This window comes from Peromyscus leucopus, chromosome 8b (assembly GCF_004664715.2).
Source record: "Peromyscus leucopus breed LL Stock chromosome 8b, UCI_PerLeu_2.1, whole genome shotgun sequence".
NCBI lineage: Eukaryota > Metazoa > Chordata > Mammalia > Rodentia > Cricetidae > Peromyscus > Peromyscus leucopus.
In genome coordinates, this window is record NC_051086.1 from 71,724,776 (window position 1) to 71,735,808 (window position 11,033).

The 11,033-nt window shown below is 51.1% G+C and overlaps 1 protein-coding gene across 2 annotated transcripts; it reads left to right on the forward strand.

The window, feature by feature from the left end:
• Positions 1–1,093: 1,093 nt before the first annotated feature.
• On the forward strand, positions 1,094–9,136 carry Mrps23 (mitochondrial ribosomal protein S23). 2 transcript variants are annotated; one of them, XM_037200847.1, is made up of 5 exons: positions 1,094–1,220; positions 1,977–2,147; positions 7,395–7,472; positions 7,802–7,967; positions 8,470–9,136. In XM_037200847.1, exons 1-5 carry the CDS (start codon positions 1,177–1,179, stop codon positions 8,554–8,556), a joined length of 546 nt encoding a protein of 181 aa, XP_037056742.1. In that variant the 5' UTR covers positions 1,094–1,176; the 3' UTR covers positions 8,557–9,136. The 2 variants fall into 2 exon arrangements, with proteins under 2 accessions (XP_037056742.1, XP_028734054.1); XM_028878221.2 differs by having other exon boundaries at positions 1,104–1,220; positions 7,841–7,967.
• Positions 9,137–11,033: the final 1,897 nt, after the last annotated feature.

Genomic DNA, 11,033 nt, shown 5'->3' on the forward strand with positions numbered 1-11,033 from the left:
CACTATGTAGACCAGGCTGACCTCGAACTCAAAGAGATCCTCTGCATCTCAAGTGCTGGGATTAAATGACCCGGCCATTTGACGAATTTTAATCAATTAACTATACGTATATGGATATTTTGCCTGCATGCATGTCTGTGCCTGGTGCCTGCAGAGGTCAGAAAAGGACATCGAATTCCCCGGAACTGGAGTTACAGGTGATTATGTGAGCGCTAGAACTCGAATCTGGGTCCTCTGGAAGAGCAACCAGTGCTCTGAACTGTTGAGCTCTCTCTCCAGCCCGATGGATTTTTTTCTTTTTAATCTTGTCATGACAATCAACAATGATGACCCTTGCACAAATACCCTGATGAAACGCCATAATTTCTACGGAGTCCTTCTCCCGATCTAAGGCATCCATCTCTCCAAACCCACACTTTGAGAAGCTGGCCACTGACAGGCTACTTTCCCCCAGATTTTCAGCTTCCTCCCCGAACAAGTTAGTTATGAACACTTTTCACGCTTTAAACTCCAGAGCTATCGCGCGGGCGAGTGCCGCCTCCAGAGGAGGGAACGCTACTTGCAGGCAGCCTTCCACTGAGCGTGAAAGCAGATTGCTCCAGCGACCGGCTTAAGGAAGGAGGCCTGGACGCTCATGTCACCTGGGAAAGTGACTTCGCCCCTCTTTGGGTCTCAGCTTCCTTCTGCGTCGCCTAACTGGCCAAGATTAGGTCTAATTGAGCCTGGAGCCGGTGGCTTCAAACGTCAAGAGTGGCTGGCTGACTGTAGGATGTGCCTCATCTCTGCGAGCCCCACGGTATTCCCTCCACACTGCCCGACCTACGGGAGAGGAGGAGGCTTCCGAAAGTCAGCAAGAAACCAAGTGCCACATTCAATCTTTGCCCTGGACCAGTCAATTACGACTCCGCCGTAGCTTTGGCGCACGCCTGCCCTTTCCGGATCGGCCATCGATTGTTCCTGTCTGGCACAGCCCCCCCCCCCCCCCGCCCCGTCCCCGCAGGAGTAGCGGAGCGCGCCCGCTCAGCCCATCATTTGCTTCTGCCTGACTCCGCCCTCCGGACGGCGCTGAGGCGGGACTGTGATCCTCGGCTCGGCCAGCAGCTTGTCCCCCCCTTCGCTTGCTTGCTGCCGCTTCCGCTTCCGGCAGCAGCTAGCGGCTGTCGGCCCTAGGTGACCATGGCGGGGAGCCGGCTGGAGACGATTGGGAGCGTGTTTTCCCGGTGCGTGCTCAGAGTCGGGCGTGAGCAGGGTTCCCTGAGGGTCACGCCGCTCCTGGCGTGGCCGGAGCGGGACGCGGTTGCGGGTGTCCGAGCCCGGAGAGGCCCTCGTGCTCGCTCCTGGCTCGCAATGTTTGTCGACGTCCCCGTGGAGTTCTGATCTGTCACTTTAAAGATTCGCCACCCCACTTCGGGGGAGACCGCTAGAATAAAGAAGGGGCTGAAGGGCTTGACCGGACGGTCTTGGCGTTTCCACCGTGGAACGGTGGCTGGGCTGGGGGTTGGGATGCATGCGAGGAGATAAGAGTGGCCTAAAGATGAACGTGGTGGCTCATGCCCATAATCTGAGCACTTGGGAGGCGAGGCAGGACGATCGCCACCAGACCGAGGCCAACCTGGGCTACGTAGCGAAGTTCAGGACAGTCAGGCTACTGGAGGACTTTTTGTCAAAACAGAAAGACAGCCTGGCGTGGACACGCTGTAATCCTAGCACCGGAGAAGTTCAGAGAGGCACTAAATTCAAGGTTATCCTCGACTACATACTGAGTTTAAGGCTATCCTAGGCTACGTGAGACCTAAACAACAACAGGACTTAACACTGGCCGTGCTAGGTTGCTGTGGAATGTGGCCATGTCTCCTCTAGGTGGGAAGTCCTGCTCAGCTCACCTGAACTGCGCTGCTCTGGCCTGCCTTAAGTTGTTTCAGGGACTTTGACAGGCTGTTGTAATGGACTGACCGTGGTTCTGTTCCCTCTCTAAGGACGAGGGATCTGATGCGTGCTGGAGTGTTGAAGGAGAAGCCGCTGTGGTTTGACATATATAAGGCCTTTCCGCCGCTGAGAGAGCCTGTCTTCCGAAGACCCCGTTTGAGATATGGTAAAGCCAAAGCTGCCATCCAGGACATCTTTTACCACGAGGATCGGATTCGAGCGTGAGTGGCTGGTCCCCTGTAGTGAACACGGATGCACCAGACCTTCAGAAAGGAAGGTTTATGTAGAAGTCTGCTAACGAGCTGACAGGGGCTTGCTCTGTGGAGTTGGTCTTGTTTAGCAAGTCAAATAATGACATCTCACTCTTCCCTGTGGTAAGAGGAAACAGAAGTGTTTGTTTGGCTGTTGGTTTGTTTGTTTGCTTGAGACAGGATTTCTCTGTGTATCCCTGGCTGTTCTGGAATGTACTCTGTAGACCAGGCTGGCCTCGAACTCAGAGATCCACCTGCCTCTGCCTCCCGAATGCTGGGACTAAAGGCATGTGCCACCACCATCCGCCAGAAACAGAAGTTCTAAGAGGTGGAATCTGGAGCCCCTAAACTGACAGAACATCGCAGCTGATATTGTCTGTTTGGTTATTGGTGGTCCTTTTTGTGTGAGGTACCGTGATAGGCCCTTCACAAACATCAACTCATAGACTTTAATCCTGTCAGAGTGGGCAGTTATCATTGCCTCTGTTTTCTTCAAGAGAGCTGTGAGGCTCAAGAGGTTAACGGCCTGTGGCTGCACAGGAGGGGCAGATCTGGGAAATCAAATTCTGACTCCAAGCTTAAGTTGGCTGTCATATCTGCTTCTTTGGAAGTGGATATCGGAGGAACATGGTCTGTGGATTTAACATCTAGTGGTCATTGAAGCCAGTCAAGAAAGGATGCTTAGAAGTTCAAAGCACTTAACGTCATCACCAGAAATTTGAAGAAAGTGCTATGTACTTTATTTCTTTAGCATCTATTTCTTCTTTGTTTTTCCTCTTGAGACAGGGGCTCTTCCTGCCTCTGCCTCTGGAATCCTGGTATTACAGGCATGCATCACCACGTCTGGTGTAGTAGTACATATTCATTATAGAAAATTGAGAAACAACAGGGAAGCATAAAGAAGATGATCAGATCCCCATCACCCTATCTTCTGAGGCAGTGGTTTGAAGGCAGCTCCTGGAACTTAGCTTTGTCACTTTGGAAACACTGTCCCTGCAATCTTGTTTCACATTGTAAGACAAAATACTAGAGTTGTAAAGGCGAAGGAAGATGCTGCTGTTTAAAAGTGTGTTCCCACCCCACCCCCACCCCCAAGATAGGGTTTCTCTGTGTAGCTTTAGAGCCTGTCTTGGAACTCACTCTATAGACCAGGCTGGCCTTGAACTCAGAGATCCACCTGCCTCTGCCTCCTGGTATTTTGTTGTTTTTAAGATTCATTTTTATTTATTTATTTTTTTCTTTTTTCTTTTCATTTTTATTTTTAATTACATATCTCTATGTGCATGTGAGTGTAGGTGCCCCTCAGAGCCAGAGGTCTTGCATTTTTTTATTTTTTTTATTTTTCGAGACAGGGTTTCTTTGTGTAGTTTTGGTGCCTTTCCTAGAACTCACTCTGTAGACCAGGCTGGCCTTGAACTCGCAGAGATCCGCCTGCCTCTGCCTTCCAAGTGCTGTGATTAAAGGCGTGCGCCACCACTGCCTGGCAGCAGTTTTTTTAAAAATAAAGATTATTTTTATTGTATGTGTATGGAGTTTTGCCTGTATGTTTGTCTGTGTGCCTGTGTGTTCACTGCTGGAGGAGGCTGGAAGAGGGGGACAGATACCCTGGAGTTGGAGTTAGCGTCAGTTGTGAAGCTCCTGTCCTGGGTGCTGGGAACGGTGGGCACCCGGTCCTCTGGGAGAGCATAGTGTGTCATCTTAACTGTTGAACCATCTCTCTAACCCACAATGCCTCTCTTCGTGTGTGGAAGCTGCTGATTTCATTTTACAGGTTTTCTGCCGTGCCTCCTGTCAGACGCGGTTCTACACGTGTTAGGCACTAAGACAGACAGTCTATTCACACCCACCAGTTTTCGTTTTTGTTGGCCTCTGCACCTTTGTGTTTGGGAAGGTCTTTTTCAGGGAGCTCAACTATCTTATTTAACTTTAACCCAGGGTGATCTTGAACTTGTAGTCTTTCTGCCTCTACCTCCCAACTTCTGGGATTCCAAGTATGTGATATCACATCCGAGTTTTTATGTTGTTATTGCTGTTGCTTTTTTTTTTTTTTAAAATATAATTTACTACATTTACTTCTCTGTTTAGTATATGTGTGTGGGCATGCGTGTGGGGTCAGAGGCCAACTTGTGGTGGATGGTTTTCTCCTTTTACCATCTGAGTCCCGAGGATCGAACCCTTGTCATAAGGCTTGGGGGCAAGCACTTCTTTCTCACTGAGCCATCTCGATGGTCCCAGGCCTACCTTTCTTGAGTTACTTTTAAAATACTAGTCAGGTGTTGGAACAAATGAAAGTATGTGTTCTTTAATTTGCTCTCTACTCCTTCTAACCTAAGTAATGTTGGAAAGTAACATTAGAAAATGTCCTTAAACTTCTCTTTCTTTTAAATGATGAAGAAAAGTTCAGATGTCACTCTAGCTGGACATGGTGGCTCACACGTGTAATCCCAGCACCTGGCAGGTGAGGCAGGTGGGTCAAGAGTTTGAGGTCAGCTGGCGCTGCCTAGTGAAACTGCTCCCGATAACCAGGGGCCATATCTCAGCGATCGGGCTCACCTGGCGTGTGTGAGGCCTCGGTTCTTCAGTCTCTAGTTCTGTCTCTCTGACAACTCCACCCTTAGAAAAAGACCTACCATGGACCAGGTACTGTCATCTTCTCAGTGGCTAGTGCAGCTCATGGCCTCTTGTTCATAACCGTCTGTTGATGAACCGTTAGTGGTGTGATGATTGGAGGAAAGCACCAGGCTGGCGGGAGAAGACAGTGAAAAAGGAGATGAGGGGTTAAGACTTAACTAGTTTATTAAAAACTAGTGTCTTTTGAGACGGGGCTGACTCCAGTGGAGGCCAAGCTGATGTCAGTTTTCTGCAGCTTTTTACCTCAGCCTCCAAGGTGCTGGGATTACAGACATGAGCTCGCACCCTCTGCTCTCCATAGCACTTCCCGACCCACAGGACAAGCATGTTCTTGCTCTCTGAGACTTTCAGACATTTCTGCTCGGGTTTGCCGCCTGTATGTTTTTGCCTCTTTGTGCTTTACTGTGCTGAAGTTGGACTCAGGTTCTGATCCATGCTGGGAGCACTCAGCCTGTGAGACACCACAGACAGCTCAGGTTCTTGTCCACACAGGGAGCACTCAGCCTGTGAGACACCACAGACAGCTCAGGTTCTTGTCCACACAGGGAGCACTCAGCCTCTGAGACACCACAGACATTTTGGTGGTTTGGTTTGGTTTTGAGGCTCATTGTGATTCCTGGGTGGGACTTGCTGTGTAGATCAAGCTGGCTTTGAACTTGGAGACATCCCCCACCTGTGAGAGTGCTGTCTTCTCACTGTGCCTTCCTTGGGAGAAGCATGCCTTCTGTCTTTTCGGAAGGACACCAGTGCTGTTTTGTTTAAGGGCTGTGTGCGTGACCTGATGAACTCCCAAAGCTGCTGTCTCTACTTTCACACCCTGGGGTTTCCACAAAGGAATCTGAAGTTGATAGCAACCACTACATAGGAAAATGGGCAGAGAAGATGAATAGTTTACAGGAAAGGAATCCAGTTTGCTTTCAGACTTGAGAAAATGTCCAATGCCATTCTTTTTCTCTCTCGTTTTGTGTGTGTGTGTGTGTACGCGTGTGCGTGCGTGTGTGCGTGCGTGCATGCGTGCGTGTAGTTGATGGTGCTGAAACTATAATTACAGTTTCCAGCCTATCAGTTTGGCAGGGCTCGTGAAACAGGAAGACAGGCACTTGTATATTGTGGAAACTACCCGAGTGTATGTTTGGCACTGCTGCTCTGAGAGGCACATGGGCAGTTTGGGAGGTTGGTTTTTGTTTTGTTTTAACAGATATATAAGCACATAGCTTGATTTCGCTCTACCATGTCTGTGGATTTATTTATTCATGGACTCACCTGTACAGCACACAGGCAGCCAGGTGTTCTTGCAGCAGTCTTGATGGCAAAGGACTAGAAACAGTCTCTGCACTGGTTTGAGACAGACTCTGAAAACACAAGATATGGGGTGAGGGGTGTGGGTGGTACTGGCCTCTGTGGGGGTGATCGAAATGTTTTGGAGGGCCAGCGAGATGGCTCAGTGGGTAAAGGTGCTTGCTGCCAAGCCTGAGGACCTGAGTTCAAGCCCCAGGATCCACATGGTGGAAGGAGAAAATCTACTCCATTAAGTTGTCCTCTGAGCTCCACTCATGTTGTGACATTCGCCACCTACACACACTTAAGTAAACAAATAGATGTAATTTTAAAGTGTTCTGGAACTATCGAGGTGATGGTTGTAGGATTGATGGCATGAATGTCACTGGTACAGTTAAGAAGGGTTGTTAAAATTTTCATTGTGTTTTATTAAAGTGGAGATGTACATGTGTGGACATGCTTGAGTACATGCTACAGCATCCATGTAGAAGTCAGAGGACAACTTCACAGGAGTCCTCTCCTACCATGTGGGTTCTAGGGATCAAACTCAGGTCGTTAGGTTTGGTGGCAAGTGCCTTTGCCTGCTGAGCCCAACAAGGACTAATTTTTCCCCAGTTTAAAAAAAAGGAAGATGGGTACCCTTCTTTTGGTTAAAGGATGTGGCTGGGAGGCGTGACAACAATTCACTGTGTGAGAACACTTCTTGTGAAACTATGAAACCCGAGTGTGAATCTCCAGCACCCGTGTGAGAAGCTGGGCCTGCGTACATGTGCCTGTAAACCTCAGCCTTGGGGGGCAGAGGGAAAGCAGATCTTGACAGTGTGCCACTGACCAGCCTAGCCAAAACGGTGAGCTTCCAAGCCAGTGAGAGACCTGGATTCAAAGCACGAAGTGGAGAGTGGTGGAGGAAGACACATGATGTCCTGCTCTGTCCTCCACGTGCCCCCAACACTCTGCATGTGGCACACACACACACCACACACTCACACACACACACACACACACACACACACACACACACACACACCACACACACACCACACACTCACACACAGAGTGATGCATCTGTAGTGTTATTTGTGGTGGGGCATTTCGGAATGTGGTGCCCTATTGCTCTCTGAGAGGGGAACAGGGAAGTTGGGGCAGCATGAGAGGGAGTGTTGGTTCTCACCGAGCTCCTCTGTCCCCTTGATTATGCACTGTTCTTTGGGTTAGGCCCTGAACTTCTCAGGTCTAGCATTGCTCCACAGTCCTCTGCCCCATTCCATAGCCTATCGTGGAGATTCATATTGTTTTTGTATTTTCTAGGAAATTCTTTTCTGTCTATGGATCTGGTCACAAAGCTTTTGATCTGTTCAACCCAAACTTCAAGTCTACCTGTCAACGGTAAGTATTCCCCAGGCCTGAGTAAATCAAGCTCCCCCGAGGATTCAGCTGTTTTTTGTTTTTTCCCCCCGGGGAGGGGGTTTGAGACAGGGTTTCTCTGTGTAGCCCTGGCTGTTCTGGATCTCGCTCTGTAGACCAGGCTGGCCTTGAACTCACAGAGATTCACCCTGCCTCTGCCTCCCGAGTGCTGGGATTAAAGGCGTGCGCCACCACCGCCCAGCTCAGCTGTCATTCTGAGGAGTTGTGTGGCGGTCTCCCTCGGGAGGGGTGCTCCTCTAGGCAGCTCTCTCTGGGGCTGGCTTGCTACTGTGCAGCAGATCTCTCTGTAGCCCCAACCCAGGCCTGGGGTGGGCTGCTTGGAATTGCAGGTTTGTGGAGAAGTACATGGAACTGCAGGACCTGGGAGAGACAGATGAAGAAAAGTTGTTTATGGAGACAGGGAAGGCCCTGCTGGCGGAGGGGGTCATTTTACGACGAGTGAGAGAGGCAAGGAAGGTGAGTACCTCCTTGTCAGAGCTGTTCTGTCGGGCCTCCGGGGGTGGGGCTCAGCAGGAGTGTGTGTGCTCAGCTGTGCATGTGTGTGAGTGCGCACACGCATACACACACACACACACACACACACACACACACACACAGTAATTTCAGTTGGCGTTGTCTCTCTGGCAGTAAAAGGGGTGGTTTGCCTGAAACCTTAGCTCATGCCTTTGACCCCAGGTCAAATGCTGCTGCATTGGATATCCCGGGTTCTGTGACCACTGCTCACAGCATGTTGCTGTCAAGCCCTTGAGAATGTGGTTCAGGAGACATTTTTGTGCACTTGCTGTTTGTCAGCAGACAGTTGACTTGAGATGTCACTGCTGAGCATTTCCCTGACGTCAGGGTGCGCCTGGTCACACAGCTGCAGCCAGCCGTGTGCACTGGCGGCGTCTGAGACACATGCTTGTGCCTGATCTTGTAATCAGCACGATGGTCGTCACACTCCCTCAAACCCTGACAGGTCAGTGTCAGACCCCAGGCTTCGCCGGAAGGAAAGCAGCCTCCGGAAGATGCCCAGGAGCCAAAGACGGACGCCTCCTCTCCCTGAGGCCCTTCTGTGCACCGAGCGTGCCCACCACCCGGGACAGGCTCGGCTGAGCTGTGGACTCTGTTGGCCTCCATCTCTCAGGCACATCTCCTCTCTGTCCCCATTTCTGGGTTGTCAGAAACCTCAGTACCGTGGTTTGAAAGCACCAGTTTTGTGAACTTTTACTTATGACATGGTGATATAAAGGGTTCTCTAATGCTTTCAAAGTCGATAACATCTGGAAACTTCCAAAGGTGCTTTGTGCTGGCTGGGGCTGCCGCATTGAACCTCACCTTTGTTCTCGTCTGGATCCCACAGAATTCTACTTGACCACATAGTGTGGCCCAGTGTGGCCCCTCGGCCGAGTGTTTGTCTGCAGGTGGCGTCTGTTCCTTTTGCTGTAATGCTATTGACTGCAGCTCGAAAGGCCCAGCAGAGGCCCAGGCAGCTGCAGTAAGACTGAGGACCTGTCTGATGTGGACGAAGACCAAAACCATGACTTGAATGTCATGGGCTAAGTGTGGTGGAGGTGATTAACATGGGCTTGCAGCTCATAGGCGGCTTAGAAATGTTTGTTGAATGAATAAATGATTACACTTAGCTAAAGACTGGTGTTTTTATTAGTAACTGGATTTCCAAGATGGCAGGGCTTGGGGCAACTGATTCAGATGGTCTTCTCCATGAACACCCTCCTCCTGGCTGCTTCACCAGACCGTGTTTTACTTGTAAACGAGATGCCCGTTGTGATGCAGCTCTGTATTTGTGGGTAGTAGTTTTCATCCTGAAGTCAAAAGCAGCTTTAGATGGTCCTTACCTTAAAGCCTCTGTGGCTTTTCCACGCAGTTGTCTGAGTGCAGACCTCTGTCTGGACTGAAGGACAGAGTCCAGGTCTCGCCTGTCCACCTCATTGTATGGGAGAGCGGTGAAGGTGATGCAGCCCCGGCCGAAGGGCCTCTGTGCTGCCCGGTGCTGATGCTGCGCTATGATTCCTCACCATGGGGGCTCTCACTTTCACATGGAGAGGCAAATCAAATCCCATCTATTCGAAGACTTCAGACACTGGGTCCCAAATACCCGGGTGGACTGTGGGGAGGGCACTGGACAGCGGTGCTGCAGATGTTGTTCTCAGGAGGGGTGGACTGTGGGGAGGGCACCGGACAGCGGTGCCGCAGATGTTGTTCTCAGGAGGGCGGTCCAGGAGCTGGCTTAGCGCCCTCCAGGCCTTACATTTCTGGGTTTTTAGTTTTTAAATTCTGCTTCACCATCAGGATGTGAGAATGCCTTTCTCCACATGTTCTGATGCTGAGGTCAGCCTGTGGAAGGGAGGGGACTCAGGCTAGCCCTGTGGAGGGGGTGGAGAGCTACCACAGGGACTGTGAGGTTAAGGACCAAGTCCCGCTGTGTGCAGAGGCCTCCCTCAGGCTGCTCTGGTGTTTGGAGAGGACGGGGCCCCTTCTTGCCATAGAAAAGTCTAGAATCAGGTTGAGAAGACAGTGACTTGAGAAGCAATGAGGAGGACAGGAGCCCTTCTGAATTACTGCAGAAACCTGTGGTAGGGGGCTCGGGCAGAGGCTCAGAGGGCTTGAGTTTGATCCCCAACATCCAAGTGAAAAGTAGAAGCCAGCCCACACATGCAGTCCTAATGCCAGGAGACACGTCAGTGGGTCCCAGGTCCAGTGAGGCAGCCAGCTAGCCGCCTTGCTGAACTCCGGCCAAATTACAGATGTGACTCAGACGGGGTGGTGGTACCTGAGGGAGGACACCCGAGGTTGACCTGGCCTCCACATGTACGCCCATGCTCACACAAAACGAAGCATGGTAGAGGGGTGTGTGTGTGTGTGTGTGTGTGTGTGTGTGTGTGTGTGTGTGTGTGGCGGGGGGAGGTGATCCTCTTTGGGTTAGTCTTGGAATACTGCCTGAGGGAATCTGGAAGGTTCTGTGCTGGACCCCCTCAGCCTTTAGCGATCAGGGTCTAGTTCAGATGGTGGCTCAGTTTGGAAATTTTATGGTTCAGATTGAGACTCGACCTCCTGCTGAACCCGCATAGGGACCGTGCTCGGGCCCTTCACTGTGGTTTGTACGCTCAGTCTGCTGCCCACCCTCCACCGAACTCCCCGTGGCCTGCATTCAGCTACAGGCGTTTCTTCCCTACTAAGAGAAACAAGGACAGACATTTTCACTTTGTGGCCACTGGAGCACTGAACAGCATTTCAGGAGCAGGCCCTCCCAAGAGCTCGGGCAGCGGAGGGGCTGAAGCCGGAGGCAGGTGTCCAGGCTTCAGTGAAGTCTGCGGAAGACGAGCCTGAAGAGCTGGGTCCTCCTGGATGTCCGTGTGCGCTGCTGTCACCCCGTGCCCGTCACAGTCACCAGCCGACAGAATGAGGGCGAGCCTGGCCTGGCCTGGGGTGGTGTTGTGAGGGGAGGTGGTGAATGCACAGCTTGCTGGTTTTGTCGTGGGTTTGGATGGGTATTGTGAGGAGTGATGGGAAACGGGTTTG

Coding starts and splice junctions, on each gene's coding strand:
- Mrps23 (XM_037200847.1), top strand. CDS start 1,177: ATGGCGGGGAGCCGGCTGGAGACGATTGGGAGCGTGTTTTCCCG. Junction 1,221..1,976: donor ATTGGGAGCGTGTTTTCCCG/GTGCGTGCTCAG, acceptor TCCCTCTCTAAG/GACGAGGGATCTGATGCGTG. Junction 2,148..7,394: donor CACGAGGATCGGATTCGAGC/GTGAGTGGCTGG, acceptor TGTATTTTCTAG/GAAATTCTTTTCTGTCTATG.